The sequence below is a fragment of the Pongo abelii genome, chromosome 9 (genome assembly GCF_028885655.2).
Source record: "Pongo abelii isolate AG06213 chromosome 9, NHGRI_mPonAbe1-v2.0_pri, whole genome shotgun sequence".
NCBI classification, from domain to species: Eukaryota; Metazoa; Chordata; class Mammalia; order Primates; family Hominidae; genus Pongo; species Pongo abelii.
In genome coordinates, this window is record NC_071994.2 from 5,172,595 (window position 1) to 5,199,502 (window position 26,908).

The 26,908-nt window shown below is 50.7% G+C and overlaps 1 protein-coding gene across 1 annotated transcript; it reads left to right on the forward strand.

The window, feature by feature from the left end:
- Nucleotides 1-12,658: 12,658 nt before the first annotated feature.
- FGF19 (fibroblast growth factor 19) lies at nucleotides 12,659-18,523 on the forward strand. The gene is made up of 3 exons (XM_002821413.4): nucleotides 12,659-13,124; nucleotides 13,406-13,509; nucleotides 17,183-18,523. The coding sequence occupies exons 1-3, from the start codon at nucleotides 12,893-12,895 to the stop codon at nucleotides 17,495-17,497; spliced, it is 651 nt and encodes a 216-aa protein (XP_002821459.2). The 5' UTR covers nucleotides 12,659-12,892; the 3' UTR covers nucleotides 17,498-18,523.
- The last annotated feature ends 8,385 nt before the right edge of the window (nucleotides 18,524-26,908 follow it).

Here is a 26,908-nt window from a genome sequence, read left to right on the forward strand (position 1 = left end):
CTTGTCCCAAGGCACACAGTGGGAGCCTTTGGCAGGAATCCTCCAGCCCCCTTGATCTGTGGTGCATGCAGCCAGAAACCCTAGCAGGAGCTGAGCCCAGAGCATCTGTTTAAATGCCTTAAAGCAGGAACATCCCTGGCCTGCTGGAAAGGCAAAGCTAGAAGGAGGCTGAAGCCCCCTCTTTCTCTGCCCTTCTCTTTCCCTCTCTCCCGCCCTTCTCCCCTCCACTGAAGGAGATTCATCACACCCATGCCCTGCCAGGGCTATGCTGGGCTCAGGGGAGGCAGGAGTGACCAAGACACACACACGTGTGTGCCACCATGGAGCTTACAGACACTAGGCAGAGGCAGACCATGGGCAAATAATTCCATAGATGATTATTTTAAGGCAATTACAGCAAGTGCTGCAAAGGAGACAAGGGCTCTTCCTGAGCCTTTCTGAGCTTCTGTCTGCTCTTCTGCAACATGGAGAATGAGCCATCAGAGCTGCTGCTGCAAGAACTACACAGCACATGCATACACACGTGAGCACACGTTTGTGTATACTCACGCACACACGTGCACACATGAGCACATGCACTCACACAAATGTACACAATAGCACATATGTACACATACTCAAATGTGCACACACACATATGAACACGCACACACACACACACACGGAGGAGGGCCTTCAGTTTTACGGTTCCTCTCGTTAGTAAGAAAACAGTTGCAGAAAGCTCTGGATCACCGGATGCAGGAGCTGGCCTTCTCAAGATCTCTATTCCGAAAGGGACCATTCTCTGTGGCCGGGGTGTGGGTTGGCCTCTCAGCTTCGTACTTGAGAGTGACTTCAGATGGGACACTGACTCCTCCATGCTGAAGAAGACCCAACAACCAAGTTTGTAAAAACTTTTCTGTTAAAAAAAAAACAAAACAAAACACAAAGCATAACTTCTGACCCGAAAGGAAGCTGGCAATTGAGAAAAGACTGAGCCCCCATGTCCTTGAGCAGGGCAGGATGAGGACAGAGTGATGAGCTGGGGTCACTCCCCAGGGACCGGCTGCTCGGAAAATATGCCCTCCGCCTGTCACATTGGGTATGCAACATGAATCCCCTGACATGCCCCACGGGGACCCAGAATAGCTTGACTTTTCTCCTCTGCACCCTCTTTGGTGCTGGGCCTCGCCGCGTGGGTCGGTGTGTAGCCTCTCGAGCCTCAGTTTCCTGCTCTGGGAGCTGGGGCCAGTGACCGTCACCCAAGTGCCGAGTGCCTTCACAAAGCATTGCTGGGCTTCCACAGGAGCATGTCTGGAAACCAGTGTGTGAGCTGCACACGCCTGCCCATTGCGGCTGAGGGCTCTGGCAAATAAGACACAGGCAGGTACCAGGCAGGTGGGTTGGGTTTCTTCCCCTCCATTTTTTTTTTATTTTGAAAAATTTCAAACCCACAGAGGAGTCTCAAGAATAGTATGACAAAACCTGTACAGCCTCCACCTCCACTCCCCTGCACCCCACCCCTTCTGCGTCCACTCTCATCGCACACACCTATGCACACAGATGGATTTTCCTGGGCCATTTGGAAGTTAGTTGTGACATTTTCTCTCCAAATACTTCTCCCCTTCCTTCCTTCCTTCCTTCCTTCATTCCTTTCTTTTCTTTCTTTCCTTCTTTCTTTCTTTCTTTTCTTTCTTTCTTTCTTTCTTTCTTTCTTTCTTTCTTTCTTTCTTTCTTTCTTTCTTTCTTTCTTTTCTTTCTTCCTTCCTTCCTTCCTTCCTTCCTTCCTTTCTTTCTTTCCTCCTTCCTTTCTTTCTTTCCTTCTTTCTTTCTTTCTTGATGGAGTCTCACTCTGTCACCCAGACTGGAGTGCAGTGTCACAATCTCAGCTCACTGCAATCTCTGCCTCCCGGGTTCACACAATTCTCTGTCTTAGCCTCCTGAGTAGCTGGGATTATAGGCGCCCACCACCACACTCAGCTAATTTTTGTATTTTTAGTAGAGACAGGGTTTCACCATCTTGGCCAGTCTGGTCTCAAACTCCTGACCTCAGGTGATCCACCTGCCTCGGCCTCCCAAAGTGTGAGCCATGGCGCCTGGCCTTGCACTTGTTTCTCTTTTTTTTTTTTTTTTTTTTTTTTTGTTGAGACGGAGTCTCGCTTTGTCACCCAGTCTGGAGTGCAGTGGCCCGATCTCGGCTCACTGTAAGCTCCACCTCCCAGGTTCATGCCATTCTCCTGCCTCAGCCTTCCGAATAGCTGGGACTACAGGTGGCCACCACCACGCACAGCTAATTTTTTGCATTTTTAGTAGAGACGGGGTTTCACCGTATTAGCCAGGATGGTCTTGATCTACTGACCTCGTGATCCGCCCGCCTCGGCCTCCCAAAGTGCTGGGATTACAGGTGTGAGCCACTGCGCCTGGCCTGCACTTGTTTCTTACAAGGACATTTGCTATGCCATCCTGATACATACGAGCAGCAAGCCTGGAAGTTCAACCATTATGAGGGCTGCTACCAACTCCCACTCCATAACCAAGCTCCCCTGAGGGTCTCAGTGTCTTAGTGAGGTCCTAGCTGTTTCCTTTCTTTTTCTTTTTTCTTTTTCTTTTCTTTTCTTTTTTCTCTTTTTTTTTTTTTTTTTTTTTTTGAGGTGGAGTCTCACTCAGTTGCCCAGGCTGGAGTGCAGTGACACAACCTGGGCTCACTGCAACCTCCACCTCCCAGGCTCAAGCGATTCTCCTGCCTCAGTCTCCCCAGTAGCCACTGTGCCCGGCTAATTTTTATATTTTTAGTAGAGACAGGGTTTCACCATGTTGGCCAGGCTGGTCTCGAACTCCTGACCTCAGGTGATCCACCCGCCTCGGCTTCCCAAAGTGCTGGGATTACAGGTGTGAGCCACCGCACATGGCTGCTTCCTTTCTTTTTATATGATTTCTTTTTATTGAGGTGAAATTCACATAACGTAAAATTAACCATTTTAAAATGTACAATTCACCATGGCATTTAGTACCTTCCCCCAAACTCCCTTTATCAAGTTTCTAGACATCTTCATCACCCCAAAAGAAAGCACCTGACTCATGAAACAGTCACCCTCATTCTCCTTTCCCAACCTCTGGCAACCACCAATCTGCTTAGGCAGGGATTTTTCATAAGGTCTCTTCTAAGGGTGGGGTTTTCTTATTTAAAAATACTTTATTACAAATTGGCCAGGCGTGGTGGCTCACACCTGTAATCTCAGCACTTTGGGAGGCCTAGATGGGTGGATCACAAGGTCAGGAGATCAAGACCATCCTGGCTAACATGGTGAAACCCCATCTCTACTAAAAAAAATACAAAAAAATTAGCCTGGCGCGGTGGCAGGCACCTGTAGTCCCAGCTACTCGGGAGGCTGAGGCAGGAGAATGGCGTGAACCCAGGAGGCGGAGATTGCAGTGAGCCAAGATAGCGCCGCTGCAGTCCGGCCTGGGTGGAAGAGCAAGACTCCGTCTCAAAAAAAAAAAAAAAAAAAAGACTTTATTACAAATTAAATATGGAACTGCGCCGTGTGTGCTTATTTTGGGGGAGGGAAGGGATGCTGTTTTTAAGTACTTCCAGCCTCTTCACTGCAGCCGTGTTGCTGGACGTCTTCAGGCAAACCCTTTCTTTGCTTATTTTGCTTAGGTGAGGATAAAGGGCTTGGAGGAAATCTTTGTTTTGTTTTGTTTTCGAGACAGGGTCTCATCCCATCACCCAGGCAGGAGTGCAGAGGTACGATCATGACTCACTGCAGCTTCGACCTCCCAGCCTCGAGCTATCCTCCCACCTCAGCCTCCTGAGCAGCTGGCATTACAGGTGCACACCGCCACACGTGGCTAATTTTTAAAAAAATTTTGTAGTGATGGGATCTCCCTATGCCCAGGCTGGTCTCGAACTCCTGGACTCAAGTGATCCTCCTGCCTTGGCCTCGCAAACTGCTGGGACTGGAGGAGTAAGCCGCCACACCTGGCTGAGGAAATCTTCTTGAAGGTCCTTTCCAACCCCGGAATTCTGAGCTCATCTGTTGCAAATGAGCTGGAGTGACACCCTCCAGACTCATACAAGCTTAGCCTCTGGAAATATCTGTCCGGCCTGCTGATCTCTGGCCAGGCCTGGGGGCAGCTGGACAGGGAGCTAAACCCAGTCCATGAGGCTTCTGCTCGCTGGGTGACCGCAGGCCATGCACTTGGCCTCTCGGAGTCTGCTCATAGTCCCCTTACCCACTGGTGGATCCTACAGCCAGGCAGGCTTTGTGGGCCTCTCACCTGTAAAACGAAACAACACCTGGCTCTCCGCCTTGCTGCAGGGATAACTGCAGGCCACTCCCAGGGGGTGAGGCCTTGATACCTCCAAGTTGAGGCGAACAGACTGAATGTGACTCAAGTGGAAGTCTCTGTCTTGACTCCCCGCCACCAGATACTGGTGGGTGACTTCCTCTCCTATGAGCCACCAGATACTGGTGGGTGACTTCCTCTCCTATGAGCCGCTGGATACTGGCGGGTGACTTCCTCTCCCATCAGTGTTCTTGATACTGATAGGAGAGAAATACTGGCATTTACAAAGTCACAGTGATCATGCAAGTGGGGGACTCAGCATCTGGAAGTGGTCCCTGAAATGAAACCGCATGCAGGGGTCAGTTCCCGGAGTGTGTTCTGCTGTTGACCTTGAAGAAAGTTGTTGTTTAGCCCAAAACAGCCCTCAGCAGAAACAGGAACATCAACCCATATGGGACCTCCCTGCCTGCGTCCCCTGCTGCCCCAAACACACCCCTTCTGCTCAGCTAGAAGCCCTGCTGCTAAGATACCACAGGGCTGGAAGAGATTCGAATTCCTTTTCTTTTTCTTTTCTTTTCTTTTTTTTGAGACAGAGTCTCGTTCTGTCACCCAGGCTGAAGTGCAGTGGCACGATCTCGGCTGACTGCAGCCTCCATCTCCCGGATTTAAGCAATTCTCCTGCTTCAGCCTCCCATGTAGCTGGGACCACAGGCGCCTGTCACAATGCCCAGCTAAGTTTTTTTTGTTCGTTTGTTTTTTGTTTTTCTGGAGATAGAGTCTTGCTCTATCACCCAGGCTGAAGTGCAGTGGTGTGATCTTGACTCACTACGACCTTCGCCTCCCGGGCTTAAGCGATTCTCCTGCCTCAGCCTCCCAAGTGGCTGGGACTACAGGCACGCGCCACCACACCCAGCTAATTTTTGTATTTTTTGTAGAGATGAGGTTTCACCATGTTGGCCAGGATGGTCTCAATCTCTTTCTCTTGACCTCGTGATCCGCCTACCTCGGCCTCTCAAGTGCTGAGATTACAGGTATGAGCCACCGCACCCGGCCATTTTTTTTAAATTTTTTAAATTTTTTATTTTTAGTAAAGACTGGGTTTCACCATGTTGGCCAGGCTGGTCTCAAACTCCTGACCTCAGGTGATCTGCCCACCTTGGCTTCCCAAAGTGCTGGGATTACAGGTGTGAGCCACTGTGCCTGGCCTAATTTTCTTGACATGATGTGTGACCCATCAGAAGTGCCTGGAATGAGTTTGCAGGTGAGACGAATGATCAGTTTGGCAATGGAAGTCAAGGGGGGGCAGGAGGAAGGAGAGATGGGATGAACAAGGAAAGGATGGCCAAGGAGTCCAGTGAGTGCACAGCAATGTCAACACCTTCCAGTTTTGTTTTTTTTTTCACTTTTGAGACGGAGTCTGGCTCTGTCTCCCAGGCTGGAGTGCAATGGCGAAATCTCGGCTCACCGCAACCTCTGCCTTCCGGGTTCAAGTGATTCTCCTGCCTCAGCCTCCCAAGTAGCTGGGATTACAGGTGCCCACCACCATGCCCGGCTAATTTTTGTATTTTTAGTAGAGACGGGGTTTCTCCATGTTGGCCAGGCTGGTCTCGAACTCCCAACCTCAAGTGATCCACCCACCTCGGCCTCCCAAAATGCTGGGATTACAGGCGTGAACCACCGTGCCCGGCCCTTCCAGCTCTTTTAAATGATTCATCCAATATTTATTGACAGCGTCAAGTGCCAGGCTGGCTCCGTGCAGGACACCAGGGTCATGCCCGCAAACTGCGCACTTGTATCCTCACTTCCACAGAGCTTTGTATGAAGAGGAGACATGTAGGGTCAATCTCCACCTCAAGATATGACGTCCAGGTACCACACAGCAGAGCAGGCGGAGCTGAGGGCTGCACTCAGAAGTGGGGGCTCTCTGACTATCTTGCTAGAGTCAGCCCAGGGTCTCCAATGACCACTCTGGGAAGCACATGGGCAGGTCATGGGTCCAAGGAATCGAAGAGTAGGGCCAAGCCCCTAGCTGAGGCTCTGAATTTGGTCAGGCCTCTTAACTTTCTGAAAGAGCAGCTGTTTGGGTTTTCTTTTCTTTTCTTTTTTTTTTTTTTTTCAGTGGTGGATCACCGCTCACTGCAACCTCTGCCTCCCAGGCTCAAGTAATCCTTCCACCTCAGCATCACAAGTAGCTGGGACTACAGACTCACACCACCATGCCCGACTAATTTTTGTATTTTCTGTAGAAATGGAGATTCGCCATGTCCCCGAGGCTGGTCTTGAACTCCTGGGCTCAAGTGATCCACCTGCCTTGGCTTCCCAAAATGTTGGGATTACGGGTGTGAGCCACTGTACCTGGCCTGGTTTTGCTTCTTTTTTAAAAAAATAAAAAGAGAGTAATGATTAAATAGCTTTGTGACTCAAATTCAGCTAGAACTGCATTCAAATCCCAACTCTGCTGTTTATTGGCTTTATTTGTGACTCTGGGCAAGGAGCAGTTTCTGAGCCTCACTTTGCCCCTCTTTAGAATGGGAGCTGTGAGACTCAAATGCCATGAGGCATGTAAACTGCCCAGGACACTTCTGGGCACTTGGTGCCAGCCATCACCACCACCGCCGCCAGGCCAGAGGATTTCAAGCACTCAGCAAATGGTGCTGGCCAGGCCTGTCCTGGGATTTCCTAACCATCTCGGACAGAAGAAAGAAAAAAGACATTGTGGAAAGGTGGCTGAGCTTTTGGAGAGAAAAGACCCTCCCTTTGGGCATGAAGAACCATCAACCTGTGGAGTCTGGGACTCATTCTTCTCCACAAAAGGTTGATGAAGCCGACAGAGGCCAGGGCTTCTGATAATTTCCAACCTCGATATTTTCACTTTATGGTTTTTCATGAAGTCAGCATGAACACCGTTAATGTTTTCTCATTAAGCTACTTTTTGTTTTCTTTCAATAGCTGACATTCAAAGCCTGGGTGCGTTCTTTCATGACATTGCTACTCTGACAGCTCAACACATTTGTGATGGGAACTCATTTCTGTTTTGATGAGGGAGACCAGAGGGAAAACAGCATTCACGTACAGTACAGAAGTACCCTTTGTGGCTACTTTTGTCAGCTCCTGTCCTCACAGGTGAGAAAAGTAAGGCTCACAGCACAAGCAGGCCCTCCCAGCTAGGGGAGCTCACGTCCTGGGCCTTCTGAACTGGCAGTAAAGGGAGGGCTCCGACTCCAGCTGCTATGCCTCATGGTGCCTGCTGGTGGTGGTGCTTACACACCAGGAGCCCCTTTCCCGGGATAAGACACAGCACAGCCTGGATTTACAAGCCCCACTGTTTGGGTTCAAATTCCAACTTCACCACTAACAGGGTGTGTGACCTTGGTTCACTCAGCCACTTTTCTGGGGCCCCCATTTCCCTCCTGCTCCATGGGGAAGGGGGGAATAGAATACCATGGGGGTTCTTGTGGAGATTTGAGCTGAGAACATCCATGTGTGCTCAGGCTCACCGCAGATGTCTGGAGGAAGCTGTGCTGCCCTTTGTGTGAACAGAAGCAGGGCAGCTTCCTGAATTCCACCCTTTACACAGGACCAGGGCATACCTGGGGGAGAGACGACAGGGCTCAGTAATTCCAAGAGCGGACATGCGCAAGATGTGTCTCCAAGAATGTTCTCCCCTGCACGGTCTGGCAGGGGACATTCGAAACAACCTAAACGTCCAGCAATAAGGGACAACAGATTGTATCACTCAGATGTGCTGGTGTCAAAGGATGTGCTAGGATATTTAATCCCAAGGAAAGTGTTTACAACTGAGTTGGTGGAAAGGAGGTTACAATTCTAATGATTTTTTTTAAAGATACATATATACTTTTTTTACTATTATTTATTTTTCAGTCTCACTCTGTTGCCCAGGTTGGACTGCAGTGGTGTGATCTCAGCTCCCTGCAACCTCCGCCTCCTGAGTTCAAGCCATCCTTCCACCTCAGCCTCCACAGCAGCTGGGACTGCAAGCATGCGCCACCACACCCAGCTAATTTTTGTGTTTTTAGTAGAGATGGGGTTTCACCATGTTGGCCAGGCTGGTCTCAAACTCCTGACCTCAGGTGATCCACCCACCTCAGCCTCCAAAGTGCTGGGATTACAGGAATGAGCCACCGCACCCAGCCGAATCTCATTTTTCAAGATGAAAAGAGTTCTGGAGATGGATGGTGGCGGTGATCCACACAGCTTTATGAATGTATTAATTCCTCTGAACTGTACATTTAGAAATGGTTAGGATGGTAAATTTTATGTTGTTTATGTTTCAACACAATAAAACAACTGGAAAAAAGTATCTATTAATGCTTATTTAAAATTCAGACACAATTTACTTTAGAATTTAATAGAAATTGCTCTGAAAAAAATGCACCTTAATTTTAAGGGAACAGCTCTATGAGTTTTGATAAACGTCATTGCCTGTGTATTCACTACCACAATAAAGATACAGAACATTTTCATCTTCTATTTATCCTTTTCTGCTTTTTTTTTTTTTTTTTTTTTTTTTTTTTGAGACAGAGTCTCCCTCTGTTGCCCAGGCTGGAGTACAGTGGTACAGTCTCGGCTCACTGCAACCTCTGCCTCCCGGGTTCAAGCAATTCTCCTGCATTGGCCTCCCAAAGTGCTGGGATTACAGGCATGAGCCACCACGCCCAGCCTTCTATTTACCCTTTTCTAGTGGATCTCCGTCCAGCTTTTTGTCACTATATATCTTTTTCTAGAGTTGCCATTAAATTTTAAAATAAGTAATAAATGTAGCAAAGATGGCCAGAGAGCAGCATTTACATCAGTAACAATAGCTACCCTTCTGTTATGTGCTTTACATGTGCCAGGCCATCTCTATCTTACAAATATTGGTCACCTGATAGATGGGGATGTCTTTTCTAATGCTCATGTTAACCCTGTAAATTAGCGTTCCTTTTACTGTTTTACAAATGAGGAAATGGAATCTCAAAGAGGTCTTCCTTCTACTCTGTCATAGTCTCTGCCAATTTCTGGGCTAGCTGGGTGGCCTCATTTCAGAATAACGATGCATATGGGGGGAAAAATGGCTGTTGGTGAATCAGAAAGTCTTGGGGGAAATAATGCATGTTCTAGCAGGTTCTAGCAAAAATACTGGGCTGAGATTCAGGAGTCCCTGGGTCTCAGCCTCCAGTTGGCCAGGAACCAGCTGTGGGGCGTGGCCTCAATCACCTCAGTGTTCACAGCTCTCTGGGCCCCACACTACCCTGCCGTTCTTATTTTCTGATAAAGACTTTTACCACACCCAGAAGTTTCTCCAATTACAAAATAATTTTCAATCACAAGGTGGGGGCAGGGGGTTTGGGAGGGGCGCCAGGGAGTGCTTATGTAGAAGAATGCACGTTTGACAGCGAAACGTACATTTCTAACTGTAAAATGAAAGGAAAACTATGATTTTCATAATGTAAAAATTGGAGGTGAAGCCGAACAAGATGTTCTTAGACACTGGGACACGGGTTTAGAAATGGTGGAAATCACTCATCTGCCGTAATCAAGAAGAAGGAACCTCTACACCCTCAGATGGAAGAAGGAAGACTCCAGAAAAAGGATTTACGGTTCTACAGGGCAATTAAATAAAAAAAAAATAATAAATAATAATAAAAAAAAGCTAACATCAAATCCAGAACAAAGCCAAGCCAAGCCCTTCTGGACACCTGGGCTGGAGACCCCCATACCCCTGCATGGGTGAGCGGAATATCCAGGGTGCCTTGGACCCTACCTGCTCCCCATTGCCCATGCCATTCAATGAATGAAAACCCACCTTGGCGATTCAGTCGGCTTAGCCACCCGGGGGCAAATCAAACACAACCTGAAAAGCAAAGTCAGCCCAATGCAGCACACTGGTGGCTTCAGAGGTCCCGGTGTGCACAGAGCAGAGTGGGAGGAGGACCTCAGCCCTTGCCACACCTCTGCTCTTGCCTGGAGAGCCCCCTGCTGGCCAGCGCTGCCTTGTCCTCTGCAGGCTTGGCTCCCTCTAACCACACACACCAGGGAGCCCAGCAAACACCCAAGGTTGTGTGCCTGGCCCACCTGGGGCAAACCCTCGAGGCCAGGCAGTCCATCTCTGTAACCGCCAGCTTGCTCACATGAGCAGGATCCATCACCTAAGCTCTCAGAGCATTGCTGTGCCTGTGAGATGGCCGGCACACAGCTGACCCCAAGGCCTGCCATCACCACCTTCATGAGCACTACATCCCAGGCCCTCTCTGTCCCCTTTTCCTTGTCACCCTCAGGACAAGCCTGAGAGCAAGCTGAGAGGGCAATGGGTCAGCGGCCCCTACCCAGGGAGTGGCCGGGTGTGATCCACGCTGCAGTGGGTCTGACCCCGGAGCCCCTGTCCCGGGATAAGACGCAGCACAGCCTGGGTTTACAAGCCCCACTGTTTGGGTTCAAATTCCAACTTCACCACTAACAGGATATGCGACCTTGGGTCACTCGGCCACTTTTCTGGGGCCCCCATTTCCCTCCTGCTCCATGGGGGAGGGAGGAATACAATACCATGGGGGTTCTTGTGGAGATGTGAGCTGAGAACCTCCATGAAGTGCTCAGAACAGGGGCTGGGGGACAGCAGCCGCCTTCCTCATTTCCCCACGCTCCCTGATCGCATCAGCCACTCTCTTCCCCTTGTCCCTGGAAGGGGCTGCAGAGGGGTAGGGTTGGAACCAGAGGCTGCCATGGCCCCCACCCGATTTGGGTCGTGTCCCCCAGTGCAGCCTCTGCCATCGCCCTCAAGAGCATTTATCACGCATTTACCACGGCGGATCTTTAAAACGAAAGCTGCAGGGGAGGGTAATTAAGTTTAATAGGAGCCGCCGTCGATTTAAAGCCGTAGGGGGGAAGTAATTAGATTTAACAGAAGCCACGGCTTTCTGAACCAAGACACACAGCGTGGGGGTCCCTGGTCTAGAAAGCCTTCGGGATGATGTCTTTTTGTAAAGACTTTCCTGGTGACATTTGCTGCGCCCTCAGTCATTAACGCCAGTCACTGACTGGGGAATGAATGTGGCCTCTGCTCATTGAAATTCATTAGGCCTGGCATTTCTCTCGCTGTCTCTCCCGTTTGCCCTCCCCATCGCCTTTGCGCTGGGCCAGGAGGGCTCTGCCCCCAAAACCAGCCTCCCGGGGCCCCACATCCATGAGCTGGGGGTTTGGAAGAATAACAAGAAATAATTAGAGTTAAACCAAAGCCCCCTAGGAGGACCCCTTTATTCCCCGCCAGGGTATTCTCTGGATGTCGTTTTCGTTATTTGCAGGAACCGCTTCATGGAGCGGCCCCCATTTCTTCCTCACCTGGCACCTGCCCGGACGCCAGGGGCGCCCATCACCGTTCCTCGGCCCCTTCCCGACCCCTCCCCACCAGGTGAGACGCTCTTGACCTCCCCGACAGTGCTGTTCCCCCTGACCCCGTGCGCAGGGACTCGGGGACTCGAAAACCAGACCCCCGAAACAAGACAGCTCAAAAACCGGGAAACGGAGGCCCAGGCCTCCCTCCCTGCGCCCCTGCCTCCACCACCCTCCAGCCGAGAAGCTGGGGTTCACCAATCCCGCAGCTGGCCCGCCCACCCTGCCTCCTTCCCAGTGCCCCCTGTCAGGTTGCATCTCGGGCACAGCCGCGGGGCCGGGGCGAGCGCTGGGCAGGCAGGGGCGCGGGGCCAGGAGCTCAAAGCCCAGGCCGACGCCGAGGCTGCGGCGCCACCTACAGTCCGCGCGGCTTCCATTGTTTCCCCGCCGGCCGAGAGCGCGCCCGGCCCCCCGTCGGGGGGCAATTTACCCGGATAAAAGGGGCGGGGTAGGAATTGCAAGAAGATGAAGCTGGAAGAACCTGAGACTGTCGGAACTGCGGGGGAAAATTCTACTGGACGGCTTTGACGTCAGATGTGCGGGGCTGGGAAAGTCGGGGGAGGGAGTGCGAGTGGGTTTTAAGGGGAAGGGCCCTAAGGCCGAGGTAAGGCTTTTCCCGACAGAGGGTGAAGGAGGCAAAACTCGGTGCCCCCCAACCTCTGGCCTCGGGGTTCCTGACCCTGCCCCCGCTAGTGCCCCACGCCGAGCGCATCCACTGGGAGCCTGAGGCCTGGGGGAAGGGCCCCAGTTGTCGATTGCTTTACAAAGTCAAACTCTCCCAGCCAAGAACCTCGGGGCCGCTGCGCGGTGGGGAGGAGTTCCCCGAAACCCGGCCGCTAAGCGAGGCCTCCTCCTCCGGCAGTTCCGAACGGCCTGGGCGGGGTCACCCCGGCTGGGACAAGAAGCCGCCGCCTGCCTGCCCGGGCCCGGGGAGGGGGCTGGGGCTGGGGCCGGAGGCGGGGTGTGAGTGGGTGTGTGCGGGGGGCGGAGGCTTGATGCAATCCCGATAAGAAATGCTCGGGTGTCTTGGGCACCTACCCGCGGGGCCCGTAAGGCGCTACTATATAAGGCTGCCGGCCCGGAGCCGCCGCGCCGTCAGAGCAGGAGCGCTGCGTCCAGGATCTAGGGCCAGGACCATCCCAACCCGGCACTCACAGCCCCGCAGCGCATCCCGGTCGCTGCCCAGCCTCCCGCACCCTCATCGCCGGAGCTGCGCCGAGAGCCCCAGGGAGGTGCCATGCGGAGCGGGTGTGTGGTGGTCCACGCCTGGATCCTGGCCGGCCTCTGGCTGGCCGTGGCCGGGCGCCCCCTCGCCTTCTCGGACTCGGGGCCCCACGTGCACTACGGCTGGGGCGACCCCATCCGCCTGCGGCACCTGTACACCTCCGGCCCCCACGGGCTCTCCAGCTGCTTCCTGCGCATCCGTGCCGACGGCGTCGTGGACTGCGCGCGGGGCCAGAGCGCGCACAGTGAGTGCCCGCCAGCACCCCTGCCCGCCCCGCCGCGCACACCCCACCCCGCCGCGCGCACCCCACCCCAGCGCCCTTCCTTCCTTTGCCACCCTTAGGCTCCTGCGGACCCCTCAACTCCTGGGAACCCCAGGTTTTGGCACCTGGACGTTAGGATCCCTCCCTTAGTCCCCAAACAGCGCGGGACGCTAGGGAGAGGCACAGGCTCGTGGACCGACCGCACCCACGTGGTGCGGGCCCCGCGGGTCCCTGCTGCAGCTTCTCGCTTCCCCTGCGCCCAGGTTTGCTGGAGATCAAGGCAGTCGCTCTGCGGACCGTGGCCATCAAGGGCGTGCACAGCGTGCGGTACCTCTGCATGGGCGCCGACGGCAAGATGCAGGGGCTGGTAAGTGTCCCCACGGGGCGGATGCGCCGGGGCGGGGGACTGGCGCCTGTCCCCGGGCGGAGGCCTGAAGGACAGAAAGGCACTGGTTCGAATCCAGGGTTTCCTCGCCTCCTCCGCCCAGACCCGCGTGCAACTTCGAGGGAAAGATTGCAAAGACCGATTAAGTGCATGTCTCACGATTTCCTACGGAAATTTAGGGTCTCAGCCAGTAGCCAGAGAATAGGCAAAAGCTGCCTTTGCATTTCCAATTGAGTCAAAGGCCGGCCCAGCCGGACCAAGGAAACCCATTATTCGGCCTCTTTTGATATTAAACAGGAAAACCCACCTCGGGCCTTTTCAGCCTCTGCCTGCGCGTGTGTGGTCCTCGCCTCCGTTTCCCTCCCTCCAGTATAAAAGAAGAAAAAAAGAATAGGAAAGAAGAAAGAGGGTCTACCCATAACTTTCCTTTAAAAACAAATCAATTGTCAAGCAAGGCAGAAAACAGTGCATTTGGGATAGGCGAGTTTTTTTTAGAATTAATGTTTAATCTACCAGGAGCATGGTGTGGCTTAGACGCAGATGCGCTGGAGTCATGTTGCGCCAGGGGAGTGCTTTTCCTCCTGCGGGCCTCACCTGTCCTGTAAACGCTTTCTGGTGGGGGCAGGGGGTGGGGGCTGGCTGGGAAGGCCCAGGTAACGGCAGAGGTCCCGGGGCCGGAAGTGTACGAGCGCTGGGGCTCTGGTGGCCGGGAACAAAGGCTGGGAGTTCAAAGGAACGAACCCGCGCCCCTCCCGCGGCCCCGCGCGCAGAGGAGGCTGTGTGAGGTCTCGGACCGCGCAGGCCTCACACGCAGCCCCGGACTCCCTGGCGGAGCAGGGGCCAGGGCGGGGGTGGCCGCGCCTGCCCGGGGCCCCCATCCCAGAAAGGATGCAGAGGCGGGGCCGCCTCCGGCCCAACCAGCTCCTTTGTGAACAGCGGGACAAAGCATTTTAGAGTCTCAAAATTGCTCCGTGCCTCTGCCGTGCTCCGTGTACTCAGGGCGCCTGTTGCAGGTTTTATGGCGGAGTCCTGCGTGAGAGGACTGCAGGGAAAGGGGGTGGTCGGCACGCTGGACGCTGATTCCCACCCAGAGCCGCTCCAAACCCACCCTTGCAACTTTAATTTTGACATTTACTATGGCGGGGGACGGGGGGGTTCCTAATGATGGGAGGCCAGCAGGGGACGTCAACCTAACCGACTATTCTGCCCAAATTGGGAGCTGGGTCACCTGAAATCCCTTTGTGCCTTTTTTTTTTTTTTTGGCAGAGTCTTGCTCTGTTGTCCAGGATGGAATGCAGTGGCCTGATCTCGGCTCACTGCAACCTGTGCCTCCCAGGTTCAAGCGTTTCTGCTACCTCAGCCTCCCATGGAGCTGGGATTACAGGTGCCCACCACCACGCCCAGCTAACTTTTGTATTTTGGGTAGAAACGGGGTTTCACCATGTTGGCCAGGCTGGTCTTGAACTCCCGACCTCAAGTGATCCGCCCGTCTCGGCCTCCCAAAGTGCTTTGGGATTAGAGGTGTGAGCCACCGCGCCCAGCCCCCTTTGTGCCTCTTAATCCCCTGTGCATGGTCTAACAGAGATTGAGGATCTTTTTCTTTCTTTTTTTTCTTTTTTTTTTGAGACGGAGTCTCGCTTGCTCTGTCGCCCAGGCTGGAGTACAGTGGTATGATCTCGGCTCACTGCAACCTCCGCCTGCGGGGTTCAAGCAATTCTCCTGCCTCAGCCTCCCAAGTAGCTGGGATTACAGGCACCATGCCACCATGCCCGGCTAGTTTTTTTGTATTTTTAGTAGAGATGGGGTTTCACCATCCTGGCCAGGCTGGTCTCGAACTCCTGACCTCATGATCTGCCTGCCTCGGCCTCCCAAAGTGCTGGGATTACAGGCGTGAGCCACCTCGCCTGGCCTCTTTCTTAAATAAAAATGCCACACTCTTCTAGAAACTTGAAGTCATTTCGTTTTCTGTATGGAGAAAGGGATACTAATTTCTCCCAAAGGAGAAGCCGAGTAAATAGAAGAAGGTCCTCCTATCATTCGGTTTTGTGTTCCTTGTTTATTTATCATTTGGCATTTTTGGGAGTTTGGGAGAAATCATGCTTGCTGTCCAGTGCTTTGTCCCAGCCATCCGTGGGCTCGGCAGGAGCCTGGGTTGCTGCAATGAGCCTCTTATCAGGAGCTTATTGGCACAGGCACATCCTCACCCACCCGCAGTTCAGTGACCTTTGCAGACTTAGGCAGGAACCTGACTGAGGCCGTCCTGCAGTGTGTTTACTGCCCAGCCCTTCCGGCTCCCGCCTGCGCCTGTCCTGGGTCGCCAAGGGGTAATGACACTGGTGTGGGATGGCACTTGCCCACTGGCACCTCTCAACCCCGTGGACTATGAATGTTCTAAGATGAGGGACTGGCTTCCCTCAGCACACATTTCCAGCACACCAGCTGGGCCCCGGCCTGGCCTGGCCTGGCCTGGCCTGGCCTGGCCTGGGGGAGGGGCTGCTGAGATCTGGCTCCTGGCAGCCTGCCTGGAAGGCCCTTGGTGACTGAATGGAGGAGACAGCGGGGCTGATGGTTCTCAGAACTGCTGCAGACCAGAAGGCCTTAGAATGATAAAGGCACACAGTGATTTCTGAGATAGGTGGGGAACAGATGCTTTCATCTGGGACCCAGATCGGATTACACGCAATTTATTTAAAAGACCTATCCTAAGACGACAACCCGGTTTATCAGTGTTTCCCAAAGTGCCAGTGAAATACCCAGGAACTTTTTAAATGCCAGGAGTTATGTATGTAATGTAAAGGGTGAGGGAAACACGGACGGCATTCCTGTGGGTTGATGGATATTATTGCTTAGGACAAGGCTCTCGAAAAAGTGAGGTAATTTAGTGGAAATTATTTGGGTCTATATAGAGTGTATATGTAGTATTAAGTATATACATAAAATATACATATATGAAATAATAAACCTCAGTTTTGTCTGTGTGCATGTATATCTATATAAAGATTATAAATAATTTATAAAGGTATATAAATGTATATTTTATTAATGGGTTATATATTAACATAATGTACATATTATATATACTTACAGTACATTTATATATGTGTGTGTGTTCTCTGTATATATATATATAGTTGTGGTTTTTTTTTTTTTTTTTTGAGACACGGTCTTCCCGTCACCCAGACTAGCGTGCAGTGGCGTGATCATTGCTCAGTGCAGCCTTAACCCCCCAGCCTCAACCCATCCTTCCACCTCTCAGCCTCCCGAATAGCTGAGCCTACAGGCGCCCACCTCCATGCCCTGCTAATGTTTGTACTTTTTGTCAAGATGGAATTTTACCATGTTGCCCAGGCTGCTCTCAAACTCCTGGATTCAAATGATCCATCTGCTCTGGGCCTCCCAAAGTGCTGGGACTACAGGTGTGAGCTACTGTGCCTGGCCTTAAAGTACATCATATATTATATATACTTATATATATAAAGGTATATTTTATATATACTTACACATACAGTGTGTACATCAGGAAGTACGTATAAAACATACAAGTGATGCTCATGTGGATGGTGGCCACCAGGGACAGTCTGTAGCACAAATGTCCACGTGTACCCGTGTTCCCCGTCCACTGTGGATTGCTCAGAGCTGCCTGTTTTCTCTGCAGCTTCAGTACTCGGAGGAAGACTGTGCTTTCGAGGAGGAGATCCGCCCAGATGGCTACAATGTGTACCGATCCGAGAAGCACCGCCTCCCGGTCTCCCTGAGCAGTGCCAAACAGCGGCAGCTGTACAAGAACAGGGGCTTTCTTCCGCTCTCTCATTTCCTGCCCATGCTGCCCATGGTCCCAGAGGAGCCTGAGGACCTCAGGGGCCACTTGGAATCCGACATGTTCTCTTCGCCCCTGGAGACCGACAGCATGGACCCATTTGGGCTTGTCACCGGACTGGAGGCCGTGAGGAGTCCCAGCTTTGAGAAATAACTGAGGCCATGCCCGGGCCTCTTCACTGCTGCCAGGGGCTGTGGTACCTGCAGAGTGGGGGCCGTGCTTCTACAAGAACAGTCCTGAGTCCACGTTCTGTTTAGCTTTAGGAAGAAACACCTAGAAGTTGTACATATTCAGAGTTTTCCATTGGCAGTGCCAGTTTCTAGCCAATAGACTTGTCTGATCATAACATTGTAAGCCTGTAGCTTGCCCAGCTGCTGCCCGGGCCCCCATTCTGCTCCCTCGATGTTGCTGGACCAGCTGCTGTGCTGTCTCAGTCCTGCTTGAATACCTCCATCAATGGGGAACTCACTTCCTTTGGAAAAATTCTTATGTCAAGCTGAAATTCTCTAATTTTTTCTCATCACTTCCCCAGGAGCAGCCAGAAGACAGGCAGTGGTTTTAATTTCAGGAACAGGTGATCCACTGTGTGAAACAGCAGGTAAATTTCACTCAACCCCCATGTGGGAATTGATCTATATCTCTACTTCCAGGGACTGTTTGCCCTTCCCAAATCCCTCCAGGCCAGAACTGACTGGAGCAGGCATGGCCCACCAGGCTTCAGGAGTAGGGGAAGCCTGGAGCCCCACTCCAGCCCTGGGACAACTTGAGAATTCCCCCTGAGGCCAGTTCTGCCATGGATGTTGTCCTGAGAATAACTTGCTGTCCCCGGTGTCACCTGCTTCCATCCCCCAGCCCACCAGCCCTCTGCCCACCTCACATGCCTCCCCATGGATTGGGGCCTCCCAGGCCCCACACCTTAAGTCAACCTGCACTTCTTGTTCAAAAATCAGGAAAAGAAAAGATTTGACGACCCCAAGTCTTGTCAATAACTTGCGATGTGGAAGCAGCGGGGGAAGACTTAGAACCCTTTCCCCAGCACTTGGTTTTCCAACATGATATTTATGAGTAATTTATTTTGATATGTACATCTCTTATTTTCTTACATTATTTATGCCCCCAAATTATATTTATGTATGTAAGTGAGGTTTGTTTTGTACATTAAAACGGAGTTTGTTTGTATCAAAAGATGCATTCTGTTATCCGCCTAGAATGTTAGGGAGGGTGGGGAAGGGGCTGGTGGGGGGCAGCACCGTCCACGGGAGGAAACCCTCGGTGTGTCTGCCCTGGACACCAAAAGCTCGGGTGGGAAGTTAACAGGTTTGGGCCAGCCAGCTCTAGTGGTGGAGGCTGGTTTGGGCCCTGCTGTCCTGCCCTTTGCTGGTGCCTAGGGGCTTGGCTTCCTCAGACCACCTTCTCTCCAGCAATCTCAGTGGTTAGGGCAGCCTCTCTGCCAGGGGTGTTTTTGGCTGTAAGAAACAGAAACACCAAGGAACAGCGGCCTAAGTCAGGGCCTCTCGCCCTCAGCACTCTTCCTTGGCGGAAGGTGTTCCTGCGTTTAGCAGCTCCCCCACCCCAACTAGATGCCTGTAGAAACCCCCAAGTTGTGACAACCAAAATACCTCCAGAAGTTGTTGCACGTTCTTAGGGGGCAAAATCACCCTTAACGGAGGACCACTGACCTGAGCAAATAGGATTTCTTTTTGTCCAGCCAAAAATCCAGAGGGACCCAATGACCCAGCGATGCCTGGGCTGTGCCCTCTGTGATTCCCTTGGTGTCCCTGTCCTGCTGGGGCCTCGTCTCACCAGGGCTGCTGTGGCTTCAGCTGAGCGTCCTGTACTCAGGGAGAGGGAATCATTTCAGGCTGGGCCCCTTTCATCAAGAAAGCCAAAACTTCCTTAGAACCTTTCAGCAAACTCTGGCTACATCCTGTGAACCAGGTTTGCATCACAGGACCAGGCCAGCCGCAGCTGCAAGGCAGGCTGGGAAGGCAAGAATTAGCGGTCAAAGTGACCAGATGTGGGTCCACATCCTGAGTGCAAGGAGGAGCAGGTGCAACCGGACACCAACGTGTGCATGAAACGTGATTCCAAGTGAGCGTTTGCCAGGGATTAGGGATGGTGGAGGGAGTCGGGGAGGAGGGTTGGGTCGCTCAGGGCAGTAGTTCCCAGGTGCTTACGTTGGCAGCGAGGGGGGTAATGTCGTTCAAGTCTACGAAGGCTATTTCAGGTGAAGCCTCCCCGCTCTCCAGTAAAAGGGACCTCCACTTGTCATTCTCACGGATGACATGCCCAGGACATCCAGAGTTAACCCTTGGGCCGTTCCCTGTCTCCATCTGCCAATCAAGATGCCCCTCTCACTCTTTGGTGTCCTTGTCATGTAACCACGCTGATTAGAGAGTTGGCAGGCAGGGCTGGATGATGCTTGTGGACACAGCCTTCTCTACCTGTGGCAGGGGCCAGACAGGAAAGGCACTCTCCTGGAACCACACAGCCTGGAGGCAGCTCAGGGGCTGTGGGCAGGGCCCTTTGATTGCTGTGTGACCTTGAGTAAGTCACATCACCTCTCTGAGCCTGCATCCTTCTGCAGACATGAGGTTAACAGGGTCTGCATGGTAGCGCTATACAGAAATCCAGTGAAATGATGTCTGCGGGATTCCTGGCACAGAGCCAGCTGCCTATCCACAGCAACCCTCACCAAGGATAGAACCATCTATCCTGAGCTATTATGCCCACTGGTTCTCAAATTTGGCTGCACATTGAAAAAAGATGATAGCTGGAACCCACTCATGGAGATTCTGGGTTTTTTGTTTGTCTTTCTTTCTTTTTTTTTCTTTTCTTTTTTTTTCTTTTTTTTGAGATAGTCTCACTCTGTCATCCAGGCTGGAGTACAGTGCACAATCACTGATCACCGCAGTCTTGACCTCCTGGGCTCAAGGGATCCTGCTGCCTCAGACTCTCAAGTAGCTGGGACCACAGACCCATGCCCAGCTCATTTTTTTTTTTTTAATTTGTAGCAATGGGATCTTGCTATGTTGCACTGGCTGGTCTCGATCTCTTGGGCTCAAGTGGTCCTCCTGCCTTAACCTTCCAAAATGCTGAGATTATAGGTATGAGCCACGGTGCCCAGCTAAGATTGTGATTTAATGGGAATGGGTGTGGTCTGGACACTGGGCTTTTTAAAAAGCTCCCCTGTGGGCCAGGCACAGTGGCTCACGCCTGTAATCCCAGCACTTTGGGAGGCCGAGGCGGGTGGATCACAAGGTCAGGAGATCGAGACCATCCTGGCTAACACGGTGAAACCCCGTCTCTACTAAAAATACAAAAAATTAGCCGGGCGTGGTGGCAGGCGCCTGTAGTCCCAGCTAGTCGGGAGGCTGAGGCAGGAGAATGGCGTGAACCTGGGAGGCAGAGCTTGCAGTGAGCCAAGATTGCGCCACTGCACGCCAGCCTGGGCAGCAGAGCAAGACTCTGTCTCAAAAAAAAAAAAAAAAAAAAAAAAGCTCCCTTGTGGTTCTAGTGTGCAGGGAACCACAGGGAACCAGTTCAAATTCCATCCTTTGTGCTCTGAAGACCAGCACTTCAGGGAGAAAATGAAGAAACAGGCTTATCAGCACCTCCCTCTCTGGAGTCGTCTTCCTTCTGCACAGCTGAGGATAACAAGTAAATGTACGTAAACTAATTCACACTAGACTGTTGATGGTTAATATGTTTGCTCTCCAGGCCACATTTTTACCGACCTGGCAGCTGCAAAACCCTGATGACAGACTGTGGGTGATGCGGGCATTCTGGCAGGAGATGGGGAAGATTATTTTTCTGAGGCTGCATCTTAGCATCCACCCTACCCTGACTCTTCCCCTGCTCCTCATAAAGAGGTAGCCTTGCACTCTTCCTGCACCCCCGTCCCTGCTTTAGATAGCGTTGCCAAATACATAAAAATATAGCATCCAGAGCTACATGTGAATTTCAGATGAGCAATGCATTTCTTTAGTAGGAATGTGTCCCATGCAATATTTGGAACATATGTATACTAAAAAGTTATTCACTGCCGATCTCAAATTCAAATCGAATCGGGTGTCCTGTGTTTTGTCTGGCAAGCCTAGCTTTAGGCCCACACCACTGACATGGAGTTAAAACTGAGAGAGGACTGGGGCAAGAAACTGTTTCCGTTGAACAAGACTCTCTGCTGGTGAGAGTCCAAAATGGAATTCAAAAGATCCCACGGGCAGGGAGGCCTTGAGTGAATCCCACTCTTTCTTCGGGCCCGTTTCTCCATCTGTAAAGTAAGAGCCTTTTCATCGCCTCAAGGCCTGTTGACTCCTGGGGATTCTGGCAAAGTGCCCAGGGGCTGGGAAAGGCCTCTCATCCAAGGAGGGGGCTGGAACCCAACACCCCGGCATTAGGACTCTCGTGGTTGCAGGTGACAGAAAACACAACTCAAACTGACTTGAGGTAGGAAAAACAAGAGAACCTACTGGCTCACCTTTACTGAGAAGTCCAGATGGTGCCGGGCTTTAGGCATGCAGGATCTGGGAACTGGCACCACACCAGACATCGTCTGTCTGTCTGTCCACTTTCAAGCATCTTTTCCCTTTGTAGTGACAAGATGGCCCCAGCAGCCTCAGCCGAGATGATGGACAATTCTCTTCTCTTACCAACAACTCCAGCAAGAGCCCCAGATCGGGTCTCAGGGATCCTTCCTGTGTCCCTTGTTCGTCCCAGCTGGGCACAGGAGGCTCTGACCAGCTGGCTGTGTCCCCTTCTGTAGCCCGGGGAAAAATCAGCCCTCGTGGGATGCTAGGACTAAGAAGGGGAGAGACACTTCCCCAGAGGAAAACCCAAGGCACAGGTATTCCCCCAGGTTCCTACAATTCACTATCCACTGGGCGACCTTCCCTCTTCGGATTGGGAAATGACAGCCAAAAATGTTCTACAAGACCAAAGAGGAGAGGGAGTGGGTGGGGACAGGGCCACCCAGATGCAGAAATTGTCCATTCAGTTATGGAGGACATGAGACAGCATCCTGCCTGCCTTAGTCTCAGACTCCCTCCCCCATTGTCAAGGTGACCAAAAAGGAACCTCAATTAGGGGAGTGAGGAGAGAAGGTGTACCTTTTGGCACTAGAGGCAAAGAAAGAGAGAGCGAGAGAGAGAGACAGACAGACAGACACTGGGTTTTACAATACAGCCATGCACCCCATAATGATGTTTCAGTTCATGGTGGACCACATATACAATGGTGGTCCCATAACGTTACAACTCCATATTTTTACTATGCCTTTTCTATGTTTTTAGATATGTTTAGATAAACAAATACTTACCATTGTGCAACCTTTGCCTGCAGTGTTCAGAGCAGTACCATGCTGTGCAGGTGTATAGCCTAGGAGCAATCAGCTGTACCACATAGCCCAGGTGTGCAGCAGGCGACAACATCTAGGGTTGTGCAAGCACACTCTATAATGTTCGCACAATGGTGAAATCACCCAGTGACGCATTTCTGAGGACGTATCCCCATCGTTAGCATTGCATGGTTGTGTACATACATGACTGTCTGCATAACGCACCATGGTCTGAGGCTATCAATAGCTCAACATTTTGAGTGAAATGCAAGAACATTACCTTTACTTAGGTCTCTTTCTCTCTCCACTTTTAAATTATCATTAAGTCTTTCCTCTACATATATTGGGCACCACATCAGATGCCATGATTTTTGGTGTCAGGCATCAAAGATGATTGTTAAAATGCATAAGAAGGACAATCTCATATTTTTACCCCTATTTTTAATCAGTCCGATATTCCTCTTTCCTTTCTGAACTTCAAAGCCTATTTAGAGAACTTCCTTTGACCATTTTCTTTTCTTTTCTTTTTTTTTTTTTTTTTTTAAGATGGAGTCTCACTGTGTCACCCAGGTTGGAGTGCAGTGGCACAATCTCAGCTCACTGCAGCCTCTCCATTCCTGGGCTCAAGAGATCTTCCCACCTTATCCTCCAGAGTAGCTGGGACCACAGGCATACACTACCATGCCTGGCTAATTTTGTTCAGAGATGAGGTTTCCCTATATTTCCCAAGCTGGTCTTGAACTCCTGGAATCAAGCGACCCTTCCACCTTGGCCTCCCAAAGTACTGGGATTGCAGGCATGAGCCACTGCACCCAACCCTTCAGGCTGGAGTGCAATGGCGTGATCTCAGTTCACTGCAACCTCCACTCCCTGGGTTCAAGCGATTCTCCTGCCTCAGCCTCCCGAGTAGCTGGGATTACAGGTGCCTGCCACTGCGCCTGGCTAATTTTTGTATTTTTTAGTACAGACGAAGTTTCACTATCTTGGCCAGGCTGGTCTTGAACTCCTGACCTCGTGATCCACCTCCCTCGGCCTCCCAAAGTGCTGGGATTACAGGCGTGAGCCACCATGCCCGGCCCCCTTCAACCATTTTTTAAACGATAAGTTTGCTAGCAACAAATTCTCTTAGTTTTCCTTCATCTGAGAATATCTGAATTGTCTCTTCAACCCTGAAGGATGTTTTCAGAAAGTTCTTCCCCTCTTCCCTGCTTTCTAAGTATTTGAAAGATGTGCCACTTCCTCTAGCTTCCATGATTTCCAATGCAAAATCCACTGTTGTTCCAACTGGTATTCCCTATAAGTAAAGGGTCATTTCTCTCTGAGCATTTTCGAGAGTTTGTCTTGAGTTTTCATAAGTTTAACTATGATGTGTCTTGCCATGTATTTCTTTGTTTTGTTCTTACTTGGGGTTGATTCAGCTTCTTGAATTTGTAGGTTTATGTCTTTCACCAAATTGGGGACGTTTTCAGCCTCTATTTTTCTGGCTACTTTTTCAGCCCCACTCGTCTATCTTCTCCTTCTGAGACTCCCATGATAGGAATTTTCACTGTTTTGCTGCTGTTCCACAGTCCCTGGGACTGCTCATTTTCTTTCTGGTCTGCTTTCTCTCTGTGGTTCATTACCACAACTTCTGCACAGCTGAGTTTTTTTTGATCACTCTGTTCTCAAGTTCACTGACTCCATCCCCCTCAACTCTACTTGACTGTTGAGCCCATCCAGAAAGGCTTTGTTTTTGTTATTGTTATTGGGGTTTGTGTGTGTGTGTGTGTGTGTGTGTGTGTGTGTGTGTGTGTGGTTGTTGTTGTTTTTGAGACGGAGTCTCGCTTTGTCACCAGGCTGGAGTGCAGTGCCATGATCTCAGCTCACTGCAACCTCCGCCTCCCAGATTCAAGCGATTCTTCTGCCTCAGCCTCCCGAGTAGCTGGGATTACAGGCACACGCCACCACGCTTGGCTGATTTTTGTATTTTTAGTAGAGACGGGGTTTCACCATGTTGGCCAGGATAGTCTTGATCTCCTGACCTCATGATGCACCCACCTCAGCCTCCCAAAGTGCTGGGATTACAGGCATGGGCCACCACGCCCGGCTGTATTTTTCAATCCTAAATTCTCCATTTGGGTCTTTTCTATAACTTCCATTTCTTTGCTCTGTCAAAGTCCAGTAAAACATAGAGACAAATCTCTGAAATTAAAACATTTTATTTAGGAAGAAAGAATTGCAATTTGGGGCACACATACAGACTAGGGAGTCTTCAATATGTCCAGAAAACAAAGGGAAGGTTAAAGGTTTTGTAAAAAGGAGAAATATTACCTATTGCTCTTCAAGAAAGTTCATTGGCGTGAAGGAGGTTTTGGGGAGCTGGCAAGCTCTGATTGGTGAGTGAGGGTGGTGAGTAAACCTAGTCTTAGGGCTGCAGCAGGTTGTGTCAGGAGCTATTGGGTAAAACTGATTTCAGGTTACAGCAGACAGTTTCAGCAGCCAGGCTTGCAGAGAATTACATTTTTGAAATACTGTTATGTATCGGGAGTGCTTTTTTCCCCCCTGGCTTCTGGACTTTGTTTAGTTGGGTATGACAAGAATAATCCAATTTGTAAGATCAGTTTTCACAGCTAAGTTTTTTTTTTTTTTTTTTTTTTTTTGAGACAGGGCCTAGCTCTGTCACCCAGGCTGGAGTGCAGTGGCCAATCACAGTTCCCTGCAACCTCTGCCTCCTGGGCTCAAGTTATCCTCCCACCTCAGCCTCTCTAGTACGAGTAGCTGGAACTACAGGCACATGCCACTACGCCTGGCTAATTTTTGTGTTTTTTGTAGAGACAGGGTCTCACTATTCTGTCCAGGCTGATCTCGGACTCCTGAGCTCAAGTGATCCACCTGCCTCAGCCTCACAAAGTGCTGGGATTACAGGTGTGAGCCACCGCGCCCGGCCGACAGCTGAGATTTTTAATGTGTTCATTTGTTTCAAGGGAATTCATAAGGGCAGTTGAAGCGTTTTTATGATGGCTGCTTTAAAATCCTTGTCCAACAATTTATTAATCATCCTGTCATCTCATTCATCTCCGCATTTGTGGATTGCTTATTCACACTGAAGTCGGAATTTTCCTTGTTCTTGATAATGATGTGTGAATTTTGATACCTTCCTTCTACCCCATCCTACTCGCTCTCCCTCCACCTTTCCTTCCTTCCTGGCCCTTCCTTGCTTTCTTCCATCTTCTTTTTCTCTTCCCTGCTAACGTCAAGACTGCCTGCTTGATCTCCCTTGCCTTCATTTATGGCTTAAGGCAAAGCATCACCCACTTTCATTCTTCCCTGTAAACCTCTCATGGTTCAGGTTTCCCCTTCGTGTCCTCTCTGAGCCACTCTCCTCCTGTGCAGTCTCATCACTAAAGTCGAAAATAAAGAGACCCAGGAGACAGAGCCAGCAACTCAACACATGGGCCTTGTTTGGTTTTCAGCTCAACAAAATAGGTGCAAAACCTTTTCTCTTAGTTGTAACCCTTTTCTTCAGTATGAATTTTTTTCAAAAACCATATATGTGTGTGTGTGTGTGTGTGTGTATAGGTGTGTATACACACACATAAATGACTGAATTGTGTCCCCAAAACTCATAAGTTAAAAACTTAGCCAGGTGCGGTGGCTCACGTCTGTAATCCCAGCACTTTGGGAGGCCAAGGCGAGTGGATCACCTAAGGTCAGGAGTTCGAGACCACCCTGACTAACATGGTGAAAGCCCGTCTCTACTAAATACAAAAAAATTAACCTGGCATAATGGTGCATGCCTGTAATCCCAGCTGCTTGGGAGGCTGAGGCAGGAGAACCACTTGAATACAGGAGGCAGAAGTTGCAGTGAGCTAAAATTCCGCCATTGCACTCCAGCCTGGGCAACAAGAGTGAAACTCCATCTCAAAAAAAAGAAAAAAAAAAAAACTTAACCTCCAGTGCACCTCAAAGTATGACTGTACTTGGAGATATGACCTTTGAAGAGTTGATTAAGGTTAAATGAGGTCATATGGGTGAGGCTGTTAAAAAAAAACTTTAAAAAGCAGTTTTTAACTATTGAAATAAACGGAAATGGTCTGGGTACTGAATTATATCGTTAATTTGCTAGGGGGATCATGTATTATGGTTACGTAAAAAATCTGTATCTGTTAGATATGCACTGAAGTATCTGCAGGTGAAATGATTCAGCAAGAAAAGGTGGGGGTGGGGAATGAGGTCATTGTTGGAACAAG

Excerpts from the sequence above, each read along its gene's own strand:
- FGF19 (XM_002821413.4), top strand. The coding sequence starts at position 12,893 with ATGCGGAGCGGGTGTGTGGTGGTCCACGCCTGGATCCTGGCCGGCCTC. Across the intron at positions 13,125-13,405 it reads GCGGGGCCAGAGCGCGCACA|GTTTGCTGGAGATCAAGGCA; the intron begins GTGAGTGCCCGC and ends CCCTGCGCCCAG. Across the intron at positions 13,510-17,182 it reads ACGGCAAGATGCAGGGGCTG|CTTCAGTACTCGGAGGAAGA; the intron begins GTAAGTGTCCCC and ends TTTTCTCTGCAG.